General features: G+C 33.8%; 1 protein-coding gene across 1 annotated transcript in view; it reads right to left on the bottom strand.

Annotated features, from left to right (window-relative positions):
* Positions 1–5,366: 5,366 nt before the first annotated feature.
* LOC149572638 (phosphoinositide phosphatase SAC2-like) overlaps positions 5,367–10,665 on the bottom strand; it is a 118,552-nt gene continuing 113,253 nt past the window's right edge. The window contains exons 15-16 of the mRNA XM_089813749.1: positions 6,538–6,640; positions 5,367–6,431 (exon numbers count right to left, since the gene is read on the bottom strand). Coding sequence (XP_089669875.1) covers positions 6,237–6,431; positions 6,538–6,640 — 298 coding nt within the window. The 3' untranslated portion in view covers positions 5,367–6,236. The remainder of the gene's footprint in view (positions 6,432–6,537; positions 6,641–10,665) is intronic.

Raw genomic sequence — 10,665 nt, 5'->3', positions numbered from 1 at the left:
TATGAGTAGTGGGTTCATGGTGAAAATTGATGTCTCATTTACAAAGTAAATGGATAGATCATAAGGATCTTAATTTATGTCTTGACTTGTGTAATACCCAATTTACAGGGCACTGAGCTTGGCTGGGAAATTGCATATTTATGTTTTTTAATATCTAGGTTTTCTTGAAATTCTTTAATCAAAATGGCCATTTCCTTTTTATGTTGTAGAGTTGAAAGGAAGACCCTCATTTAGCATGTGAGCTTCTATTTTGTGTAATTAGCTACTGCACATCTAGTTTATTGCATAACTGTAGAAGATTAAGAGTATTATATGCTTTGTTTAGATTCAAATTTATGTTTTAGCACAGTTGACATTAATGAATCTAAGGTTTACTCCCCTAGGTTTTGCAAACCCTAAAGTGTATAAGGAGTATAGCCTTGATAGTTGGCTCAGGTTCTATTCAAATGCATCCATCGTAGGAATTAGCTACCCTTAGATGCATTTTATCTTAGTTTCCTAATTATTTAAAACATTGTTAAATCAATAGCTAACATACCCAAAAAGATTACCTATGATGAAGCCAATATTGAAGTCAGTGAAATTTTGGAAGCTATCAATAGTATGGATAATGGTAAGACACCTAACCCCAATGGTCTATGTGTTGAATTTTATAAACATAATATTAATTGGATTTGTGAAAAGTTAATTTCTATTTATGATCATGCTTTTAAATGTGGTTCTTTTGGGACTGTGATAAACAAAGGATTAATGAAGCATCTTCCAAAGAGTTAATATAAGACTTTAGTCAAAATTTGGAGACCCATTACTTTGTTGAATTTTTCCTATAAAATTAATGCTAAGTTTCTTGCTAGAAGAATATCTAATATTCTTTGTAGAATTTTTTTTGTTACTCAAACTAGATTTATAAAAGGAAGATATATCTTGGAGAACCTTATTACTACTTGGGAAGCTCTTTACTAGACTAAGCACTTTGGTCAGAATGTTGGAATGATTCTCTTAGACTTTGAAAAAGCCTATGACAAAATTGAAAGGCCTTTTGTTTTGGGATTGCTGGAGGCTTTTGGTTTTCCTCCCGAGTTTTGCAAATGGATTTCTATCATTTTTTAGAGATTCTTCCACCATAATTGATGTCAATGGTGAATTTCCTGAGACTGTTCAACTCTAGAGATCCATAAGGAAAGGTTGTGCTATAGCCCCCTATCTATTTGTCAATGTTGCAAGTGCTATGTTCTATATTCTAAGAGCATATGAGTTAGGCCCTCCTATCAAAGGGAAACAATGAGAATCACATCAATGCTTAGTTCACTGATGATGTTGCTTTTTTTTTAGAGCTTGATAGTAATAATTTTGAAAATGTTATCCATAGACTTTAGGTATTGTTTTATGCTTCTGGATACAAATCTATTTTGCTTGGGTGGGTAGATCAACCTCCTAATTGGATTGTTAATAATAAGTGAATGTGGAATGATCCCAAAAACATTGTCAGATACTTAGGTATCCCATTTGCTATTAAACCCTCTAGGAAGGATATGTGGCAATGGCTCTATAGAAAGATTGAGAGAAAACACTTGAAGTGGCACAACCATTTGCTTTCTCTAGCAGGTAGAGTGCAACTTGTCCAAAAAGTTCTTTCTTCTCATGCAATTTGTTACTCTTCCTAGTTGTTTGCTAACTATTAGTTTAATCAACAAGAAAGGATTCTTGAACTTTTTATGGTCTAATGGCTTAGGCAATGGGAAGAGACATTGTGAGAAATGGAACTGGTGTTGTACTCCTAAAAAGGTAAGGGGTCTTGGAATCAAAGATCTTAAATGTCAAGGCATTTCTCTTGTTGCTAAATGGATTCTTATATGGACTGAAGGTAATGAACCTTGGAAAGTGCTCGTTAGAAATAATATTGCCAATTTCAAAGTCAAGAAAGGTAAGTACTAGAAAGACATTCCCTTCTGTGATATTCTATTTGGACAATTGGATGTGAAAGTTTTTGGTTCCAAAATCTTTACCTTCTTGTGGAAGGCTTGGTCTCAGGTTAGATGACTGCTCTATTCTAAAGAAGCTATTGGTAGGTCTTGTTAATTCTCTATTGTTGACAGATCTATTTGGTGGGGCATGTATCTTAATGGCAAACCCCTTGCCCTAACTCAATGTTGTTTAGCTAAAACTTGGCATGAGAAGAGCATTAGATTCATTAGGGACCTATTGGTTGGCATCCAATTATGTGATTGGGAGACCCTTAAAAAAAAACAATATCCAAGCTCCTCAAAAGAAAACATATACTTTGATTTGTAAAGCCACTGGACACTTCTTTCCTGGCAGGATTCTTAGCTTTAATTAGTTCATGCAGCAATTGAAGTGGAATGATGGTACTCTGTTTCTTGATGGGTCGTCTAAAAATATCTATAATATGATTAAAGATAGTGATTCTATCTTAAATTGGATTTATTAGAGTTGAAATTTTAGTCAATCATACTCTAGATGACACCTTATCCTTTACTGGTTTTTTCATTGTCCTTGTGAACCAAAGAAAGTTTATTTCAAATGAATTTTACTTCTTAAAAAAGTTGTTTGTGCTACATTGGAGTCTTTGGGGATTGATTCTAGTGTTTGGTTCTTTTTGCATCCAACCTAAATCTTTTGAGCATCTATTTTTTGAATGTAAATTTGCTTGCGACACTTGTTCTATTTTTCTGGGAAAACCTTTGGAACTACAAGGATAAAATTACTTGGCATGAAATTCTTGCTGGATTTGTTGAGTCTTTTTCTTTGAGTTTGACGAAGTTTTGGTTTGTTCTTACCATGAAAATCCTCTGGTATCTTTGGAATAGGAGAAATGACAACATTTTTCAGCACAAGAAGAGGGAGCTTACTGGGTTTAACATTAAACAACCTCATTTCTTCATAATGTCAGGTTTTAGGTGTTATGGAGATCCCCAAAGACATATTCATGACTTTGATCCAGGAGGGAGCAATGGTCCTATTCAAAGATGTTCATTCTATCAAATACTTTGATTCATTCTCAGACATGCTTAACATGAAGGAAAGGGAAAGACTAAATATTTACATCCAAGAAAATAACATGAACATGAGCACTAGGAACCAAGAAGCTCAAGAGGGCCAGATCATGGAGAGACAAGTTGATCAAGACCCTAACACCCAAGATAGAAGTGAAGAAGAGATAGTTAATGTAGTTACCAAGCAATTGGCAACCATTGAGTTGCAACCGTAGTCTATGTTGGAAGCTCCTTTTTGGTTTTTTGTCTAGCATACTTTCTACTCTTTATTATTGTACATTCAGGACTAGAACATTTTGTAATTTTGTTTACTAGTTTAATAGATAGGGTGGTTGGGGTATGCTCCTAAACTTTTCAAAGCAGTTGTTTTGTACTTTTAGTTTGATACTACACACACATAGTATTTCTTAGAAGATTATATAATAAATATTTTTATTAACATTTCTACCTGAATGCAAAAAAATAAAATATAAAAGTAAAAGTATAAATTTTATATTAATTCAATTTAAGCTTGTCTTATATATTCTTACATTAAGATAAATTTACTCTAACAATAAAATATTATAATTTATTATAATAATTGATTGTCACATTTTTTTAACCTTATAAGAAACTAACACCACAATAATTTATTACTTCAATTATATTTTATATCACATAATGAGACATTTTTCTAATTGAAACTTCAAATAAAAAAGAAAATAGCCTATAAAGGATGTGCACTACATATGCAAATCAATGGATTGATTAAATTTTGTGCTTGCTATTGATAGGAATATGAGTGACAAATAGAATTCCTTAAATTTGTTGTATAAGGTTCAAATGATTTAGCCAATCAAATTATCAATAAATAATTTTTAGACATTACAAACTTTGAAAAAATCAATTTCAATAGTACAATAAGTCCAATAGTACTTATCCTATTGACAAGTACTTTCCCACTTAAATAAATAAATAAATCACACTATAAATTAGATAGAGTCATATTCATGTGTGCAACTTTGTCTAGCTAGATCCACATAACCAATTTTCATAGTTGTAAACCATGACACTAGCATGAAACCTCTTAATTCCCATTACCTAGGTTAAACTAACGGCTCTTGTTTGGAAACATATGAATTAAAATGTTTTTTATTTATTTTATTTTTTAATTTTAAATTTTTTTAATCTTATAAAATCAATTAAGTTTTGAGCCACAACTATAAAGATGGCACATATCTGCAGCTCAAAGATTGGTGACTAAATTTGATATTTTTAGACATAAGACTTCAGGACCTCATCTTAGCATAACAACAATAAATGGTGACTCTGAAAAATACAATATTAATGTTCTTATCGCCATAAGGACACAAGGAAATAGTTTGAAGAGCTAACAATTTAAAATTCACCCTTGTTAATTGTAAATAAAAAATTTACAATTCTTTGTCTAAGTGTTATACATGCCATACAAACAAAATCATAGAAAGTATTACTTGTCTGAACATAAAATATATATTTCAATAATGCATGATGGCAAGGTTTAGTAGCACCCTAATAAATTCATGGAGTGATCTAGGCTATCCTTCCAATATGAAAACATCTTATATTCTTCTAGAACTTGGATGACATTAAATATTTTTCAATATTGTTAGTTCTAATGATCAAACTCTATTCTTACAAAATATTTCCATCGTTACTAAAATAAGATTTGCACTATGCTCTAAACACGCAATTTCCTCCCTCAACTGAATTAAGACTTAAAACTATCCAATGACGAACAACCATGCCACTCCTTTCTGTATTAAAGAAAACAGGAGTACAAAATAGAAAGCCAAACAACATTCCTCAAAGGAATTTAAATATTAAAGCAAGGAGATGTACTTTTTAAGTGTTTTCCCCAGCCAAGCTTCACAACTCTACATAGTGGAACCATGAACGTGGCTACAATGGCGAGCCATCCATAGAGGCACTCTTCCACAAGGAAGAACAATGATGGCTAACAAAATCTAAAATCTATTATGCACTTGCTTTCAACATGCACAGAAGGCATGCTAATTTATTCGATTCTGCAACTAATTGAAAAGTGAACACGACATTGTTATCAATATTCTGCTAAAACTTAACAAATATAAATATTATTGGGTACAGAATGTCAATGTCAAAGACACTCGACTTCCCAATGATTTACAATTTAATTCGTCAATCTTGGTTTGTTTTATAAGATCTCTTACAGGCTTGGGTAAGATGGATATCACTAAAACTCCTCCATTCTTTCATTCATGCTTGAAAGGCATTATCAAAATCTTCAAGTAATCACACACATCATTCAAGTAGGATGCATTCAGAAAGACATTCCATGTTTTTTTTGTAGAGTTTGATGTCAATAATGGTCCTTGAGCTTTTCTTTGTATTTACATTCATGCCCGATTTCAGTAGAAATCCTGGCAATTTATGATCCATGTTTATTGCACATGTTAAAATGCTAACATCTCCTCAATGGTAGTTATTAAGCTCAAATGAATCAACAATCATAATGTTGATCCAAATGACAAATTTTATTGCCGCAAAATGTCTCACTGACCTAGGATTGTTATTTACAAAAGATAAGAGCAGAAATAATTCACAGAAGTTGTCTTTGTTTTTTAATATTTACAATTGCCACCTCCGGCATCCCACCCCACTAAAAGCCAATATTTTATTAGCTTTGATGGTGGAAATCAGCAATGCCTAATGAATCTTGAATATCCCTCCAAGAATGGAAATCATATCTTGTAATTTTGGATATAGCAGAAGATCAAGCCCGATCTATGGAAAGTCAACCATTTTTGTTATCTTAGTTCCCTGACACACAGGCTTGCAATAGCGTTGGTACAAAGGTGACGACAATAGAACTCATTCAATATAACCCTTATTTTTGGCATTTTTTTTAAACAGTAGTGTGGAATCCAACATTTTGCTGGATCCAGTACAACATTCGACAACATCAGGGTCGTACTCAGGATAGCTTAAAAGAATTATCATACAAAGCCAGGCTGTCTGCGGAGGCATAGATTGGCATTCATTAAACCTTCATCCCTTTTTGCCAAGTAGAGTTGGGGAAAGTGAGAGTGAAACACATAAAATAGGAAAATATCATAGTGTTAAGGACAGTACCAGGGAATATGGAGCAGAAATCTCCTCATAGTTGACGCAAATGGGGATAAAAAATCGATGTTACAATATCTGAGAAGTAATGGGAATGGTTTAATGGCATAATGATAATGTTTGTCCATGGAAGACCCATTGAGCAAAGCTAGGTGAGAATTCACTCAGGCATTCTGCAACTTGGTTTTCTCCTAAAGTGCAATCTGATTCTTTAATCTCCTCCAGTCCTGATTCTGTGAGTAGTGTCCCCTTGCAATCAGTTCTTTCCATGATAAGTCGATTTGTTTTGCCAATCTGATTTACATATTTAGAGTTATTATATATAATCTTTGGTCTCAAATGGCAGCTAGCTCACAAATAAAATTTATATGTACATAAACATGGGTTTATTTATTTTTACCTCTGACCCCTGATCGCAATCAATATTCAAGTCATTAATTTCTATGGCATTGGTAATGTCACTTGCAGAAGAGTTTGTTCTCATTTCCCTGGTGACCACAAATCTGCAAATTTAAATTCACGTTAGAAAACATAAAATGGCTGCAAAATGTATAAGACTAGCAAACAGTTCTGCACAAAAAGGTGATTTTATTTCAAATACTATAACAAAATGCAGAAACATGACATCCAATATTTTACTGATTGGTTTAACTCATGGTCTAATGCAGACTCTTGCTAAAATCAACTTGCTCTGCAATTCAAACCAACATGAATGGAATATCTAATTAATCTATGATCTCAATCATCAAGTTATAAAATTTCAAAAGATCTATTAAACACGTCTTAAATTTTATAAAGTTAAACACGTCTTAAATTTTATAATCTATTAAGACGTGTTTAACAATTGTCCATTTTTGTGAATATTAAATGTAATCTGCTCTTGATGCTTTTATGACTATAGCAACAAAATGCTCTTTTCTCAAGGTGCAATGCATCATTTTTCCTCAACTATGATAGCCGTCAATTTAATCTCTTATCTTTGCTATCTATATCTTCCCCTTTCAACTGAAATTAACAAAAACAAGACACATTTGAGTGAATGGAACTTTGGCAATTTTTCTTATTTTATACTATGTTACACGGACGCATCCAACCTTCCAACTCTGCATTTATCCTTCAGCCCCACACCTCTGGCATCCCCAATGCACAGCAATGGAAGGAGATGTCCCCTGGCTATCCTCTGTCCCTGACATTTTCAAGGGGCACATCCCTGATGTATCTCTTTTGGAGATCCTATGCTGCTAAATTTGGAGGGATATAAAAAAAAAAGACAAAAAAATGTCTCCTGCTGAAAAGGTGAAAATTATCTACGTTCATTGCTTTAAATTTTGAATGCTGTTGTACTTGAATCAATGAACCTTAAATCTTCAATTATAGCCTAGAAAACTGCCATCCTGGAAATGCCATGAAACAGTGATTTTATACAGACTTACAGATCTTTCCCCCTCAGGCCTTGGGCCCCGGTCCAGTTCAAACTGGGTTCAGGGTCCCAACCCAGTCCACTCTGAGTCCAAGTAGGGTGGGTCTGGCCCTACTGAACCTGGGCTGACCTGAGATAAATTTGCCACTGAAACAATGCTATCCGCCGAACTGGGCTAAATTTTATTTTTTTTAACTTTTTGAGATGCTTTTTTTCTTTTGCAAAAAGTTAGTGCAATCTGACCCCCTAAACCTTATTTTTTCAATTGAAAACAACAAAAATGCAGAACCTATCTCATTCACACTGAATGAAAAACTAAAACAGTTTGCTCCATTGCTGAACTTGTTTATTTGCCTGCCATTGCACATAAGAGTTGAAGATTGATCACTGAATGCTCCAAGCTAGTTGTTGTGTTATTCCTATGCATTTGTAGGTGTTGGTTTGTTCTGAAAGAAAGTGTAAAAGAATATTTCTTCAAAATAGGTAAGTATTTTCTACAAATGAAATCTCTAGTTTTGTTTTGAAAATGTCTTCTTGATCTGCGCCTATCCATGTCGTTTATAGAACTTGTCATGTTAGGCATTAACATGGAAAGTGCTTCTAGGTTTTTGAGCCAACCCCAATTCAAAACAGACTCACACTCTCCCCTTTCGAAATATGTGGAAATAGCACAAACACTTCCTGTGGAGGAAGCTCACACTTGGATTTTTGGTCAGCATAATTTAACAGCTTACACACTTGAGTGAAAGCCCATAAAGGGTGCATGGGTTCAAATAGAGGTGTCCATTGTATCTGATGGATGAAAAGATTCAAGAAATCACCCATGGTTCAATGTTATTCTAGTGCCCCCAAGATGCAAAAGAAAAATTCAAGAAATTGCCCATTGTTCAATGTTATTCTAGTGTTCCCCAGATACAATGGAAAAATTCAAGAAACCACCCATTATTCAATGTTATTCTAGTGTCCCCTAAAAGAGCAATGTTTTTTAAAGCAGTCAATTCTGAAGGACATGTGAAGGAAGGTGCATTTATTGCAAGCATTCTTTGCCAAGCCTTTGAGGAAGTGGACCCTCAAAATGTTGTGCAAATTATAACAAACAATACGAAATACTGTAGGGCTGTTGGGTTATTGGGTAACTGTTATTCACACATGTTTTAGATACCTTGTGTTGTTCACTCTTTCAATTTGATGCTGTTAAAAATTGGCAACAAAGTTGAAAGGATCAAACAAGTGTGTGATGATGCCAAAGACATCCAGATGTTGATAACCAACCACCCTATGTCACAAGACATGTTTAGACAATTCATGATATTGGATCTGCTGAAGGTAAGTTAAATAGTAAATGTGTTTTATTTTTGTAAACTTTATAATTTTATTCTAATTTCATTTTTTTTTCTTTTTAAATTTTGGAATAGGTTGGTAAGAGCCATTTTGCCTCCAACAAGATTGTCTTGAGAGAATTTCTGAAGGTTTGTGAGATACTATCTATCGCAAGGACAGCGAAGGTTAAGAAAACGATCCTAGATGACATTTGCTGGGATCATGCTAAGTATTTTCTCAATCTCTCTTAGCTTATATACAGCATGATTCATTACATTGACATGGATAGGCCTTGGGTGAGGTATTTGATGGCATTGACTCAATGATTGAGAAAATAAAAGTCCTCATAAATGCAAAAGAGCAAGATCTGGAAGGAAAAAATTCAAGGAACTACACCAAATAGTAGTAGAGAGATGGAACAAAATGAACACTCCATTGCATCTCGACTTTGCACTGAGATCCAAATATTGTAGTTCTTAGTTCTTAGTTTTATAGTATTGAAAAATCTTCTATATTTTAAGTTTCATTTATATATTAAATTTTATTTATAACTCTTGACTCTCTAATTTTTTTTGATAAGTTGCTAGGTCATCTTCACTTGAGAGGATTGGAGCACATTATCCTTCATCCTCTCAGCAAAGTGCAATAGACTCCACTCCAGAAAGGCGGAGGACTCACTGTTTCCAAACTTGCAGCTTCTTACACACATTAATAAAAATGCCTAAAAAAAAGGGGACAAAAAAGTGGTATATCAAACTAGAGCATACTGAGTTGATTGCTTCAATTTCCCACTTCACTACACTTGGAGTTGATGACGACTCTGAGTCATCTAGTGAGCATGAGATAGCATGAGTTGATGATGATATTTTGTAAATCAGCCAAGCAACCAAATTGGAATATGTGAAGAAATCTCAGTCAATGTCAGAACACTACTAAATATTGAGTGCATCCCTCTACTTTTGAACCTCTGAATTTGAATAGTACTATATCATTTTCGCTGCAACTTGAATCTCAATCTTAAATTGTCTAAATTTGCAGATGGAAAAGTTCAAAGAAAGCTAGAATTGAAACACATGTATTTCAATTCCAGGTGAAAACACAGTGACTTACAATCGGCAAGCCACAAGTAGTATGGATTAGGTGCATTTCACAAAGATTCATCCACAATCCCTTTCTATTCAGCTTAAGCACTCAAAAGAAAATTCTAAACTAAATATTTAGAGAAAATTCTAAATTAATTTGAGAGCTCAAAGAACCGCACAACACTTCAAAATCTTGACTAAATCGCCACACTTCAATGAATTATTTCAATTATGGAAAATCTCAATGACAATTCTCCAAAAACTCCCTTTACAAATGATCGTGGGATTTATATAGGAGCCCCAAATACAATGAACGGCCAGTATCTATTTGAAACCAATGGCCAAGATCTTTCCAAAGGAAAATCAGGGTTGCAACAAATGTTAAATGACATCATTTAATACAATGCAGAAAAATAGATTATTCCCAAAGGACCAATGAGAAAAATGGAGGATGCTTAGTCATCAAACACTTCATCATCTAGAAGATGCACGCCCTTACTTTTCTCTTTCAGCAGATTCAATAAACCTAGACATCACTTCATGAAGCTCTTATTGCAATGTTTGCAAAGCTGTTGTGTTGCAACTCTATCACTTCCAATCCCTTCGTGCAAGTATCAAAAACATTGTCCCAATCTGTAGTATACCTTTGTAACTTGCTGATGGAGACCATGAGAGAAACACGACCATCCAGATGACCTTTCTTGAT

Source organism: Cupressus sempervirens, chromosome 2, assembly GCF_028749045.1.
Source record: "Cupressus sempervirens isolate cs-2001-9-10 chromosome 2, ASM2874904v1, whole genome shotgun sequence".
Lineage (NCBI taxonomy): Eukaryota > Viridiplantae > Streptophyta > Pinopsida > Cupressales > Cupressaceae > Cupressus > Cupressus sempervirens.
Note: the sequence above shows the minus strand (reverse complement) of the source record. Positions and strands in the feature narration are given on the sequence as shown.